Source organism: Carassius carassius, chromosome 16 (assembly GCF_963082965.1).
Source record: "Carassius carassius chromosome 16, fCarCar2.1, whole genome shotgun sequence".
NCBI classification, from domain to species: domain Eukaryota; kingdom Metazoa; phylum Chordata; class Actinopteri; order Cypriniformes; family Cyprinidae; genus Carassius; species Carassius carassius.
The window spans coordinates 23421732-23443481 of record NC_081770.1 but is presented as its reverse complement, the minus strand read 5'-3'; the positions used below and the strand labels follow the sequence as shown (position 1 = coordinate 23443481).

Below are 21750 nucleotides of genomic sequence, written 5' to 3'. Positions count from 1 at the left end.
CACAACCCTAGGTTTAGGAATCAAACTCTCCAACCACTAGGCCACGACTTCCCCTTCCCCTATAGCTCAATGGGTGCCTTGTTAGCTTTAGCATTAGTGCTTACACTAGGAGGAATGTATGCGCCGACAATGAACACTGTTGTGAATTCTCTTGCTAAATAAAAAGTACTATATCTGATGGTCATAAACGGTGTCTGAAACTCCGTTCATTAAGCCATGTCTCCGTGAAAACAAAGATGCAACAGTCTTACCTCACTTATGCTTCCTCTCACACCACTTTTAGTGTCCCATCCCCTGGTCACTGGCATCAGACGACCCCAGGGACTGGGATTGCCTGCAGAATTGTATATTTTCTAATTCACAAACAAATTGCATGTATTATAAAAGCCCTGCACTAGCTCGTGGCGCCAGGGTTCAAAGTCCAAAGTGCAAGGAAAAATTGCACCAAACTTGTTACTTGTCAGTTGCTTAGTAACGTTTCTCTGAATTTTTGTGACATGGGACAATGTGATACGTGCGACAAACATCTTCCCAAATTCGTAATGATAATCATTTATAAATCTTCATGCTGTTGTCAAAAAAAAGAAGCACTGAGATCTTCCTGCAGGTTTCTGCCAAAATAAAAGCTGAGAAAAAGCAACAACTCCATCAACATTCAAAAATTATACTGTTGTAATTTTACTGCAAAAAAAAGACAATAATAATGCTAATAATAATTACCATATAACAGCTCTATTAATACCTTTATCGGTCCCACTTTATATTGTGTCCCTAATAGATGTGTACTTACATAGTAACTAAATGTGTATGTAACCACAGTGTAAGTACACATTGGTACACAGTATTCTGTATCTACACATATGCAACAACCCTTAAAAAATATATATTCCCTAAACCTACCCATCTCCACATCCTGGATCCTACTTCTCACCTAAATCTACCCATCTCCACCCCCTGGATCAAATGGTTCCAATTACTCTTATACGTATTGATGTTACAAAATGCAGTTAAATATGTCCTGTCACACATTTGTACTTACACAATCCATCCTAATTGTTGTTTTGTGATTCATTTTTTATTTGGAAAGAGTAAAAAAGTAAAAAGCACATTTTGGCAATTTAATTAATGCAATGATGAGGGGAAAAAAAAGGCAAATTAGGCCTACATGGGGAAAAATGTGATATTTAGTATTCGGCCTTCAGCCCAGTGTTTCATTTTGTTTGACTTCGGCCAATAATTTTTACTTTGGTGCATCCCTATTGAAAAACTTTTTTCGGTGTAGATTAAACCTCCATTAAATTTGCATTTAAATTTGAAATTTCAGAAACAAAACCATGAATTAGTCCTACGTTAAGATAAATATATTTGTTTAATCTTACTGATGAATTCTATCTGGTATGATGGATGTTTGTTTTACAGAAAAATATTGTGAACCACCTTACATCCCAAATGCAGAGATTGTGGGAGGTCAGAGACCAAAGTACACAATCAATTCAGTAATAGAGTATACATGTAGTCCTGGATTTGAACCAGAGCAGCCTGTACAAATTACCTGTGATTCACAGGGCCAGTGGACAGAAATACAACAATGCACTGGTAAGTTACAGTGGTTGCCTCTTAATTCCATTTAATGTAGTGATATTAATTATTTTATTTTATTTGCAATCAAATGATTATCTGTATTTGCTCTGACGAATTCTAATTAGCATGTTGGATGTTTGTTTTACAGCAATGTGTGCAGCACCTTACATCCCAAATGCAGAGATTGTAGGAGGTCACAGACCAAACTACAGAATCAGTTCAATAATACAATATAAATGTAGTCCTGGATTTGAACCAGAGGAGCCTGTTCAAATCTCCTGTAATTCCCAACGCCAATGGACAGACATCCAGATCTGCACTGGTGTGTTTTTGTGGTTGTCTCTTAATTCCATTGAATGTTGTGATATTATTATTATTTTTTTTTTTATCAAAATATTATCTATATGTGCACTGATGAATTCTTATTAGTAGGATGGATGTTTGCTTTACAGCAATGTGTGCATCACCTTACATCCCAAATGCAGAGATTGTAGGAGGTCAGAGACTAAACTACAGTATCAATTCAAGAATACAATATAAATGTAGTCCTGGATTTGAACCAGAGGAGCCTTTACAAATTTCCTGTGATTTCCAACCCCAATGGACAAACATACAGACCTGCACTGGTGTGTTATAGTGGTTGCCACTTAATTCCATTGAATGTTGTGATTTTATTTATTTATTTATTTATTTATTTAAATCAAAATATTATCTATATGTGCTCTGATGAATTTTAACTAGTATAATGGATATTTGTTTTACAGCAATGTGTGCACCACCTTACATCCAAAATGCAGAGATTGTGGGAGGTCAGAGACCAAACTACAAAATCAATTCTACAATACAATATAAATGTAGTCCTGGATTTGAACCTGAGGAACCTGTACAAATCACATGTGATTCCCAACAACAATGGACAGGAATACAGCATTGCACTGGTATGTTACAGACTTTTGACAATTTGCCTTTAATTGCATTGAATGTTCTGATACAACTTTTTATTTATCTAATCAAATACACACACACACACACACACACATATACATACTAGGGGTGTAACGGTACGCAAAAATCACGGTTCGGTACGTACCTCGGTTTTAAAGTCACGGTTCGATTCATTTTCGGTACAGTAAGGGAAAGAAATGCAAACATTAAACTGCAGGTTTTTTATTACTATAAACTTTTTTTAACAATTTGTTTACACTTTTTTAAAAATACTTTTTAATAAAATATATATAAAATAAAAAAGAATAAGAAATAAAATACTGCTGCAAAGTTCTCCACTAAATAAAATACTCCCAGTCTCAAACCAATATCATATAGTAAAATATAATGAAAAATATAAATAAATAACTATGATTACAGTCAGAGACAGTTTGTTACAGTGCAGCATTACCAATCCCAGCTTGTAGGCCTGCTCATATTTAAAAAATATATATAGTTTTTCCCAAGTGTAAAGTGCAGCATCAACAGTTTCAGTTTTTAGACCTGCTCAGATTTCGTTATTGCGTTGGACTGATCGGAATTAAGAGCAAAGGTCTGTTTAAATGCCGACGGGAGCTGCGTTTGAATTACAATAATTTTTTTCCCTAGTTGTAGTGATGTTCACACTCGCGTGATGCCTTTTGAAAACCTTAGGCCGGTGACACACTGGCATATTGCACCTGTCAAACATACCGTAATCCCTCAAATAAAAGGTAACAGGCTTTTATTTGAAGCAGGCTTTTATTAGAGGCAGGCCTTTATTTCTAATTCCATCTGTTTGATAAGTAATTGTTTTAAATAACCCGTTTTAAATTAAAAGCGTTAGCATTCCAGTGGACAGAGATCATAACATTAGCACAGAATCAGTTCAGAATCAATCACCAACAGAATCCGTTCGGTTCAGACGCTCTGTGTGTCAATCTGCTTCACGCTGAATCACGCATGCACAGTATCATCAGCTCCTCAGTTCTCAAATCAGACGCGTCTGACAGAAACGCTTCTCGGTTCAGTGTACTGGTGATTCGAAAACCGATGCAACCGGTTCTTGACTCGAGAACGAGAAATGCTCCGTTAATGGGCGTGTACGTTCGTTATCTGGCTCTGCTGCACAAATTTCCCCCGGCCTTCATTTGTCCGTGTTGACCACACCCCCGGTCACTATAAGCGGCCCGGCGTTTATTTGACTACCGGTTTTTATTTGAGGAATTACAGTAGTCTATTTTGCCGTCAATACTGATTGGGAAGGGGGGGAGGGGTCTGTTGACGTTAATAATGAGTTTTAATGTCGGAAATAATTTCACCATCACAAACGCATCTAATATTCTCTCTGACTTTCCAGGTTCCCTTATGAAAATTAGCCATGGTTTTAACAAGAATAACACCAAAAATCTTCGTTCTTGTTATATAAAAAAACAATGAGGCAATAATGATTGGTTAATAATAACACTGTTAAAATACATAATGTAGGCAAATACAAAATAAACAATTTATGTACATGTTATAACAAATGCATGCAAAGGGAGCCAAATGCCATTTAATTGCTGCTATTAACACTTACAGGACAATAAGATCCTTGTTTAGGCTATTGGCCAAAAAATTTATTCAAATATTCTCTTAATCTTTCATTTTTGTCCATATTTTTGTTATACACAGCCTGTATAATTTCTTCAACGACAACAAATGTGTATATCACAACCCTCATAGAAATAAACCATGGTTTTATCATAGTAAAACTACTTAATTTTCTTTTTCAAGATTTCTGAATGCTTGAGACTATAAAATAAATTAAAGTCATAATAAAGTTATAGTTTATGTTTCTGTTTCACAGAAATATAAATAGGAGGGAAAACAAAGTCTGAATTCCCTTAATCATCCATCACAATGAGAAAAATCTATTAATATATTTCTGATGTGCAGCAAAATATGACTGAGCTACACAAATTAGTGAAGTGGCTTTAAGAAAAGAGCTAGAGCAGTGAAAATTCCCATTTCCACCATTAGGGCAATAATTAAGGGGTTCCAATCAACAGAAAATGTTACGAATCTGCCTGGAAGAGCAGATTATCTGGACATGTCTATATTGTCCTAATGCACAGTGAGAAGGAGAGCAATTCCATCACCAATACTCTCAAACGTTCGCTCTCCGGAAAATAAACTGGACTTAATTCAATGCAGTCCGTCTACACAGCATGAGACAAAGGATTATGGTGTGTTTGTTTTCACTGGAACATGGCTAAACAACAAGAGATGTAACAATGGTGTGGTAGTGACAAAACACTATTCGTCACTGGTGGAACATTCTATCTGCTGTGGAAGTTCACAGCCATTGTTGTTGTCGCAGTCTATATCCCCCCTTGTGCAAAAGCTAAGGATGCGCTTCGAGAGCTGTACATTGCCATCAGTGAACAACAAACAGATAACAGCTTTTTCATAATAGCTGGTGACTTCAACCACGCAAACTTCAAGACAGTTTGCCAAAGTTCTACCAATGTGTGAACTTTGCAACAAGGGGAAAAACACACTGGAGTTTGTCTACACAACAAAAAAGAATACATCCAAGTCTGTACCCCTGACCCCAGCTAGGGCACTTGGATTACATCTCTGTAAATTCCAGCATATAGACCACTTCTATGACTCGCCAAACTGGTTCAAAAACTCCAAATGATGCTACCTCACCACTACAGGACTGCTTTCAGTACACAGACTGTAGCATGTTTAAAGAGTCAGCCACCAACAACAACCACTCAGGCCTGCAGCAGTATACTGAAACAGTGACTGCTTATATTAAAAAGTGTATTGATGATGTGACAGTCACCAAGACCATCACACATGCAAACCAGAAGCCGTGGATGACAGTAGAAGTTTCATGGGCTGCTAAAGACCAGAGATGAAGCAATCAGATCAGGAGACAAAGCTGCCCTCAAAACAGCAAGAGGCAATCTGTATAACAGAGCGGACTGGAGGCAGGGGTTGAGAGGTATTCAGGATTTATTGAAACCGGTAAGAATTTACAGAGGGAGAGTAGCAGGTGGATGAAGGATGTGATACACTAAGTAGACATTGAAAACGCCTCTTTTCACGGCGGTGGCGGTATAAAGTGCATTTGCAGCCTTTGACCGCTGAGTGGTGCTTTAACCACAAGTTATCAAACAAGCGCATCAAAGCACATTTTCGCTAATAGACGTCAGTTTTGCCTCGCTGATGTGTTACATTTGACTGCTTCAGTCACGGAAAATGAAAGAAAAACATCATAATTTAAATATTTATTAAACCATATTTTAGATTGGACACATTTAAAAGGTGTGCAGTATTATTTAGATTATATTAATTATGCATTATATTATTCAAAAGAAATTGTGGTTTACTTTGCATCCGGGCATTAAAAGTGGTAGCCTATTTTAGGGGGGTAGGCTACATGGATTAATATGCCAAAATGTCAATATTTTAATATATCATGCCTATATTTTAATTTATATTTTAAATATAAATATATTTTTCCTTTAATAAAACAACATGCATTTTTGTTATTCGTTACCTGTCCTTTATTTTGACATAACTTATTGGGAAAAAGACATTTGTCTGTAAACTGATTAAGAAATTGTTGCATGTTTAAATGTGAAGCACTGTATAATTTAGTTCCCATTATTTAGGCCTAATTTGCCTAAAACAAGAAACGAATAAAATTAAACCGGCACGATTAAATCTTTGAAACTCTAAAGAATTAATAAAAGGTCCTCACGATTACACTCAAGTTCTCTCATTATAATCAACAACATTCACACGATGTAAAAAAAAAAAAAAAAAGCTTTAGTAATTGACAACTAAAGTAATTTTAAAGGGAACCTTCTTTACTTGTTTTTAAAGTAGGGTAATATCATATGGCCTACAAAAAATCCCTGGTTTTTTTTTTTTTTTTTTTTAGAAAAAAAAATCTGATTTAGGATTTAAACCGATTTTTAAATCAATATTCAAATGACGAAGAAATTTTACAAAACAAGTTTTAATATAGTTCTTTATCATTCATTTAGCAGTCAAATTTATAACTGCAACAAGATGATTAAAAAAAACAGTACTGTTATTACCTTAATGCTGGAAAGATGCTATTTTTTTTTAATACTAGCCCATCATGCATCTAACCATCCACTCAGCTTTAAGAGCTGTTCAGATTAAAACTGCCAGCTCCGCAGTGAGTCAGTGTCATGGACGGAGGACCTGTTAATATTTTTTCTAGTTTATATTTACATCTTGTTATGCCACTGGTTTAGATTTTTTTTTTTTTTTTCTTATAGAACTTATTTGTAAATAGAGCAGTCACTGTCTGTGTCTACACCGGACACGAAAGTTGTCATCCGTGCCCCACAGCGAAAAGTGTGTCTAAACTTGATGACATCACACTATAGTGTCAAATCATCTGAACGCAGTGTCAGAACATTTCATCATAAACAGAACGAGCATCAGTTCACTGATGGGGATCGAGTCCAGTGTATCCATTACTGTGTTCTGTTGTCTTTTGTTGGATCGTTCCACTCGTGTCCAGTGTAGACCTGGCATGCGTTTTTTATTGTTTTATTTTACAGCCCTGTTTGTTTTAATGTTTTTATTAAATATCTGTATTGACTGCATGGTCATATTATCGAATTATTTACTGCCATGCGACCTACAAAAGTAAAGCTTGGCGAGTCGATGAACGAGCATTGCTGCAGGTTGATTTTCGGCGGATGTGCTGTGCTAGTGTTCGCACGGTCGTCTTCGTTTCGTCAGGTGAAACATCTCTCTCACTGGCAGCAGAGTGTGTGAGAAGCAACAACTTCCCCTCCACGTTCACTGATACCAGAAACACGCTTCACCTTCACTCCGTGAATAAAGTATTTCAGTATGTTTGAAATGTTATGTTCATAACATAGCATATAAAATAATAATAATAAAAAAAATAACAGGAGAGTTTCAAAGTGGCTTAAGCTATTTTGTGTAAACTTTTTCCCTATAGCCTATCACATGCCAAACTAATAACATTGTAAGCATTACATCTTTAATTGCTGCTTTCTGCTGTGAAAATTTTGTTTGTGATGAAAATAACAGTATATCTTTGTCAGTTATTTTATCTAAACAGATCGATTAACTTCAAGATTTCAAAATCAGATAGCATGCTAATAATGTAGCACTGTAAGATTACATTTGTTTGAACGCATTATTGCGAAAGCGATTGAGTGTGAATCTGTTTATATCATGCTTTAACCCGAAAATAATCAGTAAAAGAAACAGACAAACTCTTAACATCCCGCTCGACTCTTGCAGTCAATCTTCTGATCAAGCTAAATATATTGGCTGTTGGCATGAATTTTACTCGTGATAAGAAGCTCATATTCAAGTGTTTGTGCAAAAATTATTAATGTGCATTAATGACAGGGAGGCGCCGTCTCATCACTTTAATTTTTCATGATAATGAATGTATAATTTTTTAATTAACATAATACCGTGGTGTCTCACATAGGTACATTAAAAATATATCTACAGAAAGCTGGAAATGTTTTTAGACGAAAAGGAATAGTGTAATGTGTGAATGTTGCATTTCTCTCGTCGGAGAGAGCCAGCACTGTGAATATAATCAAAACAACAGTCGTATATAAACCGGTTTAGCAAGTGAAAGCCTCATAAGACACTGTCCATATGAATGAGCAATTCACACCTTTATCTCGACCCCCACAATCCATGAATAACTACCCAAAACCCAACCCCCTCCAGCTGAACAGAATTCGGTCTGTGTTTTGGCTCTGAGGAACGGTGTGTTACTGGGCTGAAACATGCCTGCACTCAGCAGTACTCTTTGTATTCATAATTTTCTCGCAGCCCATATTATTATTTTCACAAGACCATAATGATAATAACAAATCATCAATTAATAATTAATCATTATTTTACGAAAATAATTGTTATTTGTGATCATGGATGTTTGCGGGAGGTTTTAAGACCAAGCGGAATCCTCTGTTCCTGCCTCACAGCGCACGGGTCTCGAGGCTTCACTGTCTGCGGTTTGACTTTACTGAATCAGATAGAGGCGAATACAACTTATTGATCATGAGCCCAGGGCCAGCACAAGCTCAAATGCCGCTCTAGGCAGAGCACGACCGTGCCGCCCCCCTCACATTCACAATTAGGGATCCTTTAGATGCATGTAAACAATTTTTTTTTAATCTATGAAATTACACTAAAATAAAAAGGTGCAAGCATGTTTTCAGAGTTTTTAATTTTTTCATTCTGCAAAAAGGTGAAAAGGGTACACAATGCAACAGCTAAGTATAAATTCTGTTTTATAGGCTAATAGATATGTACAGAATAAAACTAAACATATGCACACATTTTTTTAAGCTCACAAAACTGGAGTTTTCGATTGTTTTCTTTTCCTGATACACACATTCACACACCTACATTTCAGAAGCGTGGGCCTCGGGCCTTCGCAACAGCAAACGCTTTGATTGCGTCCTCGAGTTTAACTTGTACTTCGGAGATCATTTTTATCAGTTTAAGCTTTGAGAAACTGCGTTCTCCATAGCTCACAGTGACAGGGAGAGTGAGAAGCACTCTCAATGCTACAAAAACATTTGGAAAATTGTTTTCCATCCCTTTTTCACAGATGAATTTAAGCGCATCCAGTGGTTTAGATCCAGCAACCAGGCGTCTGCCCAAAGCAGTCAGCTCTTCAAACAATTCATGCCCATCAACATCAACAAAAAACTGTTTATTTTAGAAAATACCCCTTGCATTTGTTTACATTTTATCTATATTGCACAAAGCGCTTTACAAATAAAGCTTACTTTCTGACTTAGTTATATGCATATTTAGAGAGCGAGTGTGTGTATGTAAATTATAGAAATACAGTATAATTATAATTTTAAAAGGGTTAAAATTTGTTTAAAGAAGTTATTAAAAAAATAGTTAAAAGAAGTGTTTGCTTTTGTGAGTGTGTGATGTTTTGCATGTTATGGTTGTGTTTAGTGGTTTTGTGTGTAGCATTTTTAGAAATATAGCTATAGTTTGAAAAAAAATATATATATATAAAAATCCTGTCAAACTGACAAATAACAACTTCTTATAAGGTAGATAAATAATTCTAGATAGAGAATACCACAATGACTGTTATTTCTTCGCAACTCTAGATGTAACAGGCCCTTCTTTTTTTTCTTTTTTTTTCAATCACTCAGATTTGATCTTAAAGGTGATGTTATGTGTTCATTATTATTAATCAAGGGGTATCACACAGGTCTGTTGCTATTCAAAACAGCAAAAGAAATTGATTAATTATACAAATAAATTCAAAATAAAAAGCTCTTATAATAAGCACTTCTCTGACATCAAATGTCTTAAACTGAATAACCTCCTTACAAAAGTGAATAAGTGTGTAATAAAGTTACTTTTTTAAAAGTAGTCTGGGTATAACATTTACATACAACCTACTGTAATTGTGTCTTGTGCAGAAATAATTTGTGAGCTTCAGTCAACTACATCTGGAGTAAAAAAGATCATCCCAGAGGGAAAGACTATTTTCAGAGCTGGAGAAAGTGTGGAGATCACCTGCTCTGAAAAAGGAGGGTATGATACAAAAGAAACCAGAAAATCATTTAGATGCCAAGAGAACGGGGAGTGGGATCATAAACCTGGTTGTGGAGGTAAGATTCTAGAGAAATGCTTCTGAATTTGGTGATAAACTTACTACATATTATTAAAAGCATGTGAATCTCGTTTCAGAGATTAGATGTAAAGTTCCACGTGACCAGCATGTGTATAGACCATCTGATTACTTCAGTGGAGACATGAAATTGGGTACAAAAAAATCTTACCGTTGTGAGCCTGGATATAATAAAAGAGCAGAAAAGGCCACATGTACACAAGACGGATGGACACCAGATCCACTGTGTGCTGGTATGTTTTGCTACTAAATGTTACTTTTGTAAAAAAAAGTTGTTTTTTTTTCTGATTGATTTTTCTCCCACAAAAGACAGTAATAGTTCCCACTTTTCATGCCTCATTTTTCCTTCCCCTTAGTTCTGTATAATTTTGTCTTGAACAGAAGTAACTGTTCAAGAAGTAAGTGAGCTAATGCCAATCTAATTTGGAGCAAAAACTATTTGAAAAATAATGGTGCATTTTTTTTTTAATTCCTTAGACACTACAAAATGGTACTTTTCTTGAGGTGCACTCAGTAACGGCATTAACTCATATACTGAATCTTTAAACCGAGTCTGCAAAACTACAAGCACATTACATGCTTTAAACTCTGTTTGACCTTGTAAAAAAAAACTCTTAACAGTTTTCTACATTACACAAATCATTCGAAACTAACAGCTCTTTTGTTTATTTTGGGAAACACTGCCATTTTAATCTACTGATGACCCACACAGTGATCGTGTGTGAAAACACTTATCATATTTTTATTCATTTAGAAATCAAAACTGTTTATTTTAGAAAATACCCCTTGCATTTATGTTTACATTTTATCTATATTGCACAAAGCGCTTTACAAATAAAGCTTACATTCTGACTTAGTTATATGCATATTTAGAGAGCGAGTGTGTGTGTGTAAATTATAGAAATACAGTATAATTATAATTTTAAAAGGGTTAAAATTTGTTTAAAAAAGTTATTAAAAAATAGTTAAAATAAGTGTTTGCTTTTGTGAGTGTGTGATGTTTTGCATGTTATGGTTGTGTTTAGTGGTTTTGTGTGTAGCATTTTTAGAAATATAGCCATATTTTGAAAAAAAAAAATATATATATATATAAACATCCTGTCAAACTGACAAATAACAACTTCTTATAAGGTAGATAAATAATTCTAGATAGAGAATACCACAATGACTGGTATTTCTTCGCAACTCTAGATGTAACAGGCCCTTCTTTTTTTTCTTTTTTTTTCAATCACTCAGACTTGACCTTAAAGGTGATGTTATGTGTTCATTATTATTAATCAAGGGGTATCACACAGGTCTGTTGCTATTCAAAACAACAAAAGAAATTGATTAATTATACAAATAAATTCAAAATAAAAAGCTCTTATAATAAGCACTTCTCTGACATCAAACGTCTTAAACTGAATAACCTCCTTACAAAAGTGAATAAGTGTGTAATAAAGTTACTTTTTTAAAAGTAGTCTGGGTATAACATTTACATACAACATACTGTAATTGTGTCTTGTGCAGAAATAACTTGTGAGCTTCAGTCAACTACATCTGGAGTAAAAAAGATCATCCCAGAGGGAAAGACTATGTTCAGAGCTGGAGAAAGTGTGGAGATCACCTGCTCTGAAAAAGGAGGGTATGATACAAAAGAAACCAGAAAATCATTTAGATGCCAAGAGAACGGAGAGTGGGATCATAAGCCTGGTTGTGGAGGTAAGATTCTAGAGAAATGCTTCTGAATTTGGTGATAAACTTACTACATATTATTAAAAGCATGTGAATCTCATTTCAGAGATTAGATGTAAAGTTCCACGTGACCAGCATGTGTCTCACCCAGATTATTACTTCAGTGGAGATCTAAAACTGGGAACAAAAATATATTACTATTGTGAGTCTGAATATAATAAAATGGCAGATAAGGCCACATGTACACAAGACGGATGGACACCAAATCCACTGTGCGCTGGTATGTTCTACTATAAATTCTCTCTCTCTCTCTCTCTCTCTCTCTCTCTCTTTCTATACAGTATATATAGTGTTTTTAGAATTCTCTCTTCAACACATTAAACACTTTTTCTTAAACCTGCTCTTAAAATGACTTCATTCTCATATTAGAGATTTACTAATGCCACATTTTCTTGGTGATAACAGTCCCAGGGAAATGTGGTCCACCACCACCAGTGAACGATGGAGATACAACAGATATTACAAAAAAGGAATACAATACAGGAGAGAGAGTTGAATACTTCTGCTTTAGTAAATACACACTGGATACACGTTCCCCTTTCTCCAACATCTTGACCTGTCAGCAAGGAGAATGGGGAGGAAAGGTTAAGTGTTTAAGTAAGTATGAACACGCTAAACCATACATAAAATATTTATACATCATGATGCAATCTTGTAGTTTAAGTTGTATGTTGTGATGATTAGTTAAACGTATACTGTGACACTGATAGTGACATGTTTGGTTTATTTCAGAGCCCTGTACAGTGACAGCGGAGATAATGAAGGAAAGAGGTATAGACTTCGCCTACGGTGGTGAACAAAAGTTGTTTGCACCACATGATGATCACCTCACCTTTAAGTGTCTGTGGGGCAAAAGACCAGTAGGTGTTGGCTTCAGACAAAAGTGTAATGATGGAGTGATGACTTTGCCTGAGTGTGTGTGACAGTGGAAATAAAACATAGATGAAGCAACAGCTGTACTATTAAGCAAAAAATCCAATGAATAGATCAAAATAAATATTTTCTTTTTCCCCAAATCAATTTGTCAGTTTTGGATTTCTTGCAAGAAAAATAGCAAACAAATAAAAAACTAAAATACAAATAAAATTAATTAGATGTGCGAGGCGTGTATGAAAATGATATTAACTCTTAAACCTTACATTTGTCCTATATACCAAGGTGGAAAAAAGTCCTCTTAAATGTATTAAAATACTTGAAATTCAGATGTATATTAATATGCAGATAAACCGATACAATTATGCTTAGTTGGGCTTTAAAGAAATATGCTAAAACACAAGTATAATTTTTGTGTCGTTTTAGTGCACTTAAAGAAATCATTCTTATCTAACTCTTGCCTAAACTCTATGTTATGTTTACTTTGTATACACAAATCCGGCGGAACACGAAAGTAAAGCTGCGCCGCCATTACTGCGTGCCTTGCTGCTAAAGAAGTAGCAGAAGTAGCGTGTTGGTCCCGTAGGCAGCTGTAGCAGATGTTAGCTGTACGAAAAGTTATTTTTATTTAGTTTTTTTAGTACGTATGCTGTCCAGTGATGCAGGGAAGAGCGTGTTGTGTGGTTGGCTATTTTAACAACAGCACAAAACTACAGGCCTGTAATAAAACCGTTTGTGAAATTCTCGAACCTTTGTTGCACATTGACTGCCCATGTTTACGGCCATACGGATTACACAGAGTTCCTGGTCGAGCGGAGGACCAAAATGTGCGTCAAAAGTGGATGAAACACATAAAACCGACACTAATATTTTATAATAATAATTAATTGGGTCGGTCCTAAATTGACAGGGTCGGTTGGGTTATGGCAGACAAGAATATTTTTAAGGATGGCCTAATAGTTAACATATTAGCAACACAGCTAGTAATGACAGCGTTCAGTTTTATTGTTGTCATCAATTAATACACTTCTTAATTGCATATTTTTACATTATGTTGTCAATAAATTACCTTTATCAGTAAGTTTTGGCCACTGCCTGACATCATCTACCCAATATTCCCTTTCACCAGACATTTTCTTTAATGAGCAGGATCCGATTTCATTAAAATGTCATTAGAGGGCACCGGCAAGTGTCACACCGTCACACTTCACAGGCACGCAGTAATGGCAGCAGGCAAGATGGCTGCACCCATAGAGTTTGCGGCGGATTTGTGTATAAGAGTGTACTAAAATGATACAGCTTTTAGTGAATTTAAAGTATATGTATCTTATTTATGAACCACATATAACCCTACTGCAATATATTTTAATATATTTTTATTTATGAAATGAACGTGCTGCAGCCTGCTTTTAAAAAGATAGGCGTCTTGAAAAACATTTTAACATTTTAATATATTTTATATAGAACATTAATTAAAATCACACGTGAATACATTATAGCTATAAAATATGCAAATGCAATCTTATATTGTACCAGCTTATGTATTATATATACAATTTTGTAAAGAATACCTTAGTAGTAAGCATACTTAAAATTATATTTGTTCGGTTTTACTTGTTTGTACTTGTGAAAGAATACTGTTTTGTAAAACAATTCAAATACATTTTTTTTATTTCACTTTTAAATATATAAAATGAAACCTAGTATGTGACCACAATGTAAGTACACATTGGTACATAGCATCTAGAGCTGTAATGTTTGTAACTACACATATGTAACAACCACCTGAATGGTATGTGTAAATACAAATGTGTCACAGGACATTGGCAACAACACTTTTTGGTAATGAAAGTACAAATGTGTAACAGGACTAACATCACTTTTTGGTAAAGAAAGTGTTACACTTTATATTAAGTCGACAGTTCCTGAGGAGTTACCATGTAAGTACATTCATATTACAGTGGTAGACCAACTCCATCAACTTGAGATCCAACTAATCCTGCCCATTTCCATCCCCTGGATCCCATCTCGACCCCCTGGATCAAATTGTTCCAATTACTCTTATACAAAAGCATGATGGGAAACAACTGGCTGACAAAAAAGCTTAATGCTCATTGGTTCAAGCAAATGTGAGGTTGCGTTCTCTTCAAAAATGTTGGATTATTATTTCTGATATCACGTGATTATGCGATTTAATTATGCTTGAATATTCCCAAACACTCTCACTATGACAGTGATCTCTGTATGAGATATTTGATTATTGTAATATTTCTATAAAAATGTAAGAAACATTGTATTTAAAGTAAAAATGAATGATAAACACGCCTTTCGTATGGATTTAAATAGCAAGCACTTTGGGTGTCTTGTTTATCTTATCTATTTTAAATGCTGAATGTCACAAGAAAAGTTAATGCTAGTGTTGAAAAGATACATATGCTCATTTTAAACCAGCTTTGAATAGCTAGAATGTTCATTGAATTTCGATGACAAATAAATGGGGTGTCTTCTGCAGCTAACTAGAAGAGAGATTTAACAGTATGAACTAGCCTGCCCCTTAAATGAAAATGCAACACTTCAAAACTTTGTAATATAATTTATGAACATTTTGAATGTCATTCATAAATCTCCCAAGTATTTACATTTTTCATAGTTCGACTATTCAAAAGTGACTGTACATGTGACTAAAACAACTAATGTTCAATGATGTACTGTACAATTACCTGTGTAATGCTCACATGTAAAAAAAAAAAAAAATAGTAATCTCCTTTCTCTCTAATGATTCTGGCTACTTCATTGTCTTGATATATTCTCTGAATTACCATGTCATCCTGCCATCCTGCCTTGCATGACTGCAAACAAATTGGCAGCTGGTAGGCTCAAGCCTGTAACCATCTAAAGGTAGGAGTGGTGGAGGAGGAGTAAATTACTGTCCTGCTCACTGGCAATGGATGGTGAAAGGAGATGGGACTACCTTCTTGGACTTTTCCAAGAGCAGAATCAACTAGTGCGACGTCTGCATTTATAGACAATGTAGTAATGATTGGTGCAATGTATGATTTTATGAAAATTCTGAAACTTTAAGCACGTCTTGATCAGGCAAATCTCCTTGCACTGCTTTGTAAAGTGTGCTCCTGAGAAGAAAGGATTTATATTAAAAAAAGAGTGATTGAAGCAGCAATGAATGAAATTTTAAGGAATCGAAATTCAATTGATCCTTCAGCATATAAGATGTCCCTGTACTATATAAACACACTGTAAGTTTCAAATTCTGCAAAATATAATTTGTTAAAAAAATTTTCACTTCCATAAAAACGCTTTTAATGTGAGCGCATACAGGCACGTCTGCTTCCTAATAGATTAAAAATGCTATCTTTGTGGGCGAACGTGTCGGATGTGCCAGTGGAAAATAAATGGTGTAAATATGGTGTAAATAAATGGTGTAAATATAAAACTTTGAAGAGTTAATGTGCTTAATTAGTAAGACAACAATTAGAGAACACATATCAGCTGTGTCTCATTTAGAAAGCTGTGTCGTCCGGAGGTATCCACCTCTGAAATGAGACGCAGATCATCTCAAAACATTCCCTGCCTGCCTCATGATGGATGATAAGTGTCTTTTTTTGAGCGCATAAAATGTATAGGTTACAGAATGAAATATGCCAATCTGGTCATGAAGAATGCTATGCGATTTCATTCAGTTTGATATTTAACATTTTACAAAAATCCTGATAAAAACATTCATGAGAGCAAGTTCTTATCATCCATATAGCAATGCTTTTTAATGAACGTTATTACAGTAATAAGCATTGTTCCATGAATAATACATTTATTCACACCTAACATGTAGTAAAGTATCAACAAAGTGGGATAAACTAAAATGTCTGATTTATTAATGTCCATCCCCCCAAAACATGTAATGAGTTGCATATTAGGTGTTAGTAATTTTTAGATGTTGTAAAAGACTCTTAGGATACTGCTTATTTGTAGGGGGAGCATCACAATAGGATGTCAGTTAAAACACCTTGAGACAACATCCATTTGCACGTTTATTTCACCAATGCCAGTACATCATTCTTTCCACAGGTGTATCAGACTGGTTTCTGAACTTACACAAGATAAACAAATAAAGATAAACAATCAAAGGAATTACAAACAAATCCAAACCATACAAAACAAACAATAAACTTACATCTGTACACAGCCACAACACCATATGAAAGAATCCAGAGCAGTCAACAAGGAGTGAACTGATTGCTGCTCTAAAGCAACCCTTTTTAAAGGTCCTTAATTGGAGTCAGAATAGGGTGCATCTGTCAACAATGGGTGGAGCTACAATTACTATGTCATGGGTTTTTCAACAGATGTTAACAAACATCTCCCCATGCGATGGCATGACACCATGACAGATTTATTGTGAAGATGAAAGCCCACAAGAGTGTTTTAGAGCATCTCATTTGTTTTATCAATTATCAATTTCCCTCCCGCAGTGGTGCTGACTGACCAGCTGGACCATCGTGAGGCAGGCGGAAGAGTCATCGCCATAAAGAAGAAAATTTTATGTTTTGAGATGATATGTGTTCTCTGAAAACTGTTGTATAGTCTTACTAATTAAGTACATTAACTCTTCAAACTTTTATTTTTATATTTACACCATTTTTCCCTGGCAAAATGTGTTATCTATGATTTTACTTGTAGGCTATATGTATGTTCATTGATGAAATATGGTTAATATTCTGGTAATTCTGTGTTGTTAAAAAATATGAATTAAAAAGATGAATAATGAATAAAGTTGTTGGTGTGAAGCAATAACTTGTGTTATTGAATATATAACAAAATAATAGTACTTTTAAAATTACATTTCTAAACTGAATAGTGTCACTTCACTTGTCACTTGGGCAAAAATATGAAGTACTGGCACTACTTAATTATAACCATGCATGCTTTTTAATGCTTTTGTGAATGTTTTAGTAGTATTTAAAAATAATTGCCTTTTCTGTTTGTAAAGTTCTGCCTGAGTTTCCCTGGTTTCACCACTGGATGGCGTACTTTCAACCCCAGATCACCTCTTTATTAGAGACTTGTAGCACACCTGTATTGAATGTTTCCTAATTGCCCACCCTATTTAAATGCCTCACTGACTATTGTTCTTGTTCAGTCCTAAAGTATTTTTGAGTATGATGCTGCCAAGGATTTTTGGTTAGAGAATTTAGCGGTCTTCTGTTGAGTGTTGCTTTGAATTTCTCTCTTGCCTGACATTTAAGGACAGAGTTTTTTTTTGTCTTGAGTAAAGAACTTTAGGAGTCAGACTCTGAGCCTCTTGGTTATTTCCTCTGCATCTGGGTTTGACCTGCTTCAGTGGAGCAGTGGTTAGTGCCAAGGTTATACACACCACATACCTGAGTTTGATCCCCATCTGGATCGTAACAGTGTTTTTCTTTCTTTACTGTTTTTTTGTTTTGTTTTTTTAGGTATGAAGCTGAGAAGTCTGCACAGGCCCTGGAATAATACCATTTTAATCCTGTTATGTTCAAATATTTTTGCATTAACACTTTCTATGAAGCCCATATTATAGATTATAAGGGTATTCTTAAAGCATTATAAGGAATGCATTATAATACAACTTATATGTTGTATCATCTCATGAATATTCATAAGAACAGGTTTAATATATTTACTTATTTGTGGTTATAGCTTTTAAGAGTATGATTATTTATAACACAATGAACACGTTGCATCCACTTTTACAATGTATTATAAGTGTCATATCTTGACATTTTTCTTATGCTACTTTAAGCAGTCAAAGACCACTTATAAGTAGTAGTTGTAGTAATAATAATAATAATAATTAAAAGAAAATGTTGGTTACACTTTATTTCGATAGTCCACTTTAGACGTTCTACTGACTAAAAGTAACTTTGTAACTACATGTCAACTACATATCAACTAAATCTCAGAAATGTGCAACTACATGTCTACTAACTCTCAGAGATGACTGTTAGGGTAGGTTTAGGGTTAGGTTTAGGCTTAGTGTATAAGTTGACAATAAGTTGACAAAGAAAGTGTTAGAAGATATTAAGCAGACACTCTTCTAATCCTCTACTAACTGCTAGTTGACATGTAGTTGCAAAGTTACTTACTGCTAGTAGAATGTCTAAAGTGGACTATAAAAATAAAGTGTTACCAAAATGTTTTTCTCCAACAGCCATATGATCAGATATCAGATCAGATGAATTTGTAAAATGACACATTTGCTTTGAACTATTTTTATTGTAATATCAGGTTGATTATTTTGATGGTGCCCCTTAGACAGCTGTTGAGTAACTCTGCAACTATATTAACTATATATATATGCTAACACTTTATTTTGATTGTCAACCAACAGATAAACTGACATAGGTGTATTTGCAAGTATGTCAGCTTATTCTACCATACTAGATTCTACCATTCTTGAGCATATTAATACTCTAATGAGAGTTAATTGGGATGTGGTGGCAAAGTTGCTTATAATTGATTTGATTGATTAAGGGGACCATCAAAATAAAATCTAACCATATAAAAGATTGCATTTTTTTTCAGTTGGAGTATTAAGATCACATCAATTAACATTAGCTCCAAAGGAAACACTCAAGTAACACTCAACATTTAACCACTCACAAGCTGTAGTAAGATACTGTGCAGATCTTAATGTCAAGATATGATACAGTCCATTATACTGAAAATTAAGTAGATTTAATATGGTGTTCATTGTGTTATAAATAATCATATTCTTAAACTTATTACCATGATGAATTATATTAAGTATTATATTATGATGAATTATAATTGTTATGATTATTCTTGAGTTGATATAACATATTATAAGTTTTTTTATAATGCATTATGCATTCATTATAATTCCTTAAGAGTACCCTTATAATGTATTATAAATATGGGCTTCATAGAAAGTGTTACCGTCTTTATATCCAGGTTTTTTCCTGTTTTGTTTTATTTTGTTTTACCCAATAAAATTGTGATTTTGAGATTCTGAGTTGAAGTCATTTTCTTCACATTTGAAATATTTTAACATGTAATTTGAAATGTATTAAGCATCAAATTTTTAGGTAAATAAAACATTTTTTTATATAGCGTTTTATTAGATATTAGAACATTAACTTTATCCAGAGGAATTAATAAAGAAATATAAATGAGGCCCAGTTCTGACCCACTGTGGTCACACTATAACACAATATAGGGGCCATTTGTGGGTCCAGTGTAATCACCCATCTGGGCCCCATAAGGGTTTTGTATGTGGCCCACCTTGGCCCCAGTTATTCGAACCCATTTGGAGCCCACTATGGACCCATCACGGAGCCCAAGTGGAGCCGATGGACAAAAATATACGGGTCCCATTTGGGTTGCCCATGTAGGGCCCAAGTGACAGCCCACCAAAAACCCACATGGGGCCCACATGGAAATGTTGGCTGGGCCTGAGAATTGCAACCCGAGCAGAGAGAACACGGCCGGTCCCGTCCTCGATCACGAACCCATGCAGAGCTCGACTGACCTGGGAGGAGAGAGAGAAGCGGATGTCCTGGACATTTTCTACTCTCCTGCCCGGAAAAAGAGCCAGCCCGGTAGTAAACTTGAGGCTACTATCGGGTGGGATCTCCGCCAGGAAGTCCTCAACATCATCCACTCTCCTTCCAGTGAAACTGAGATGGGCCAACAACACGGACACCTTTCACACCCTTCTTGACTCCGGAGCCAAAGGTAACTTCATGGACACCACCCTTGCACAACTCCTGAGACTCCCCATCACTCCCCTTTCGCACCAGATCTCCGTCAGCGCACTAAATGGCTACGAACTGCCCTACATCACCCACACCACTGCACCTAACTCTCCTCACCTCTGGCAACCACACCGAGACCATCCCCTTCCTCCTCATGGACTCCCCCATGGCACCCATTGTCTTAGGTCACCTCTGGCTAGTCATACACAGCCCACGAGTGGATTGGGGTTCCAACACTATCACCTGGTGGAGCGAATGTTGTCATGAGTCTTGTCTGGTTTCTGCTTGTTCTTCTGTGTCTGGTTCTGTTTTTCAGGCGGAAGCAACGGTTTTGTCAAACGTGCCCATGGAGTATCTGGACCTGAAGGAAGTGTTCAGTAAGTCCCGCACTGCTTCTCTCCCTCTGCATCGTCCCTATGACTGTGCCATAGAGTTAGTCCCAGGTAAGTCCCCGCCTAAAGGCAAACTTTACTCTCTTTCCAGTCCTGAGAGGGAGGCCATGGAGAAATATATTTCTGATTCCCTAGCATCGGGGTTCATCCACCCTTCCTCTTCTCCAGCTGGGGCGGGGTTCCTCTTCAGGAACTCGAGCTGCGTCGAGAACGAATGGGGAACGTGTCCAGCGTGGCGTCTCTGACTAACGTGTATAATCAGTCCAATGGAAGGGCGAGACGTCATAGGCGGGTGACGTCAGAGACCAGGAAGCATAAAAGCATGAGCGGCAAAGCCGGTAATCAGCCTTGTGTCTTCAGCAAGCGCTCTGTGTGTGTGTCAGTCGCTATCTGTTTGTGAGTCTTATTTAGTGTCGTTTGTCCACTGATAAACTCCATTGTCAAAGCTTCAATCAAGAGAAGTTTTAGGCGAGAGCAGGCAGCGTTCAGGCTGTGTGTTTAGGGACACACGCAGCTCGTGTGTTGTCTGCTTGAGAGTGAAGCGCGCAGTGTCAGCTCTCGAGGGAGTTGACGGCTGGGATGCAAGCCTTTGCTTCACTCTCAGAAGGCTCTCTTTGAGGAGAGATTTTTCACTGGTGTTTCTCGCGGTGCCAGCCCCGCTTTCGCCGAGGCGGAGCGGTGGTTGTGCTTGCGGGATTCGCTTTCGGATCTGCTGGAAGGAATGTAAGACGGG

At 36.0% G+C, this 21750-nt stretch overlaps 2 protein-coding genes across 16 annotated transcripts in view; both read left to right on the top strand.

Moving 5' to 3' along the window:
* LOC132159954 (E-selectin-like) overlaps positions 1-21750 on the top strand; it is a 159477-nt gene that overhangs the window by 28140 nt on the left and 109587 nt on the right. The gene's annotated exons all lie outside the window — the stretch shown is intronic.
* Positions 1-21750, top strand: part of LOC132159950 (complement component receptor 1-like protein) — a 217702-nt gene that overhangs the window by 124299 nt on the left and 71653 nt on the right. For 9 of the 15 annotated variants that reach the window (XM_059569638.1, XM_059569644.1, XM_059569632.1 and 6 more), the window contains 6 exons: positions 10038-10229; positions 10309-10482; positions 11759-11950; positions 12030-12203; positions 12389-12580; positions 12716-12934. In XM_059569638.1, coding sequence (XP_059425621.1) covers positions 10038-10229; positions 10309-10482; positions 11759-11950; positions 12030-12203; positions 12389-12580; positions 12716-12906 — 1115 coding nt within the window. In that variant the 3' untranslated portion in view covers positions 12907-12934. Of the gene's footprint in view, positions 1-10037; positions 10230-10308; positions 10483-11758; positions 11951-12029; positions 12204-12388; positions 12581-12715; positions 12935-21750 lie in introns of those variants that run through there. The other 6 variants (XM_059569631.1, XM_059569634.1, XM_059569637.1 and 3 more) reach the window with 6 other exon arrangements.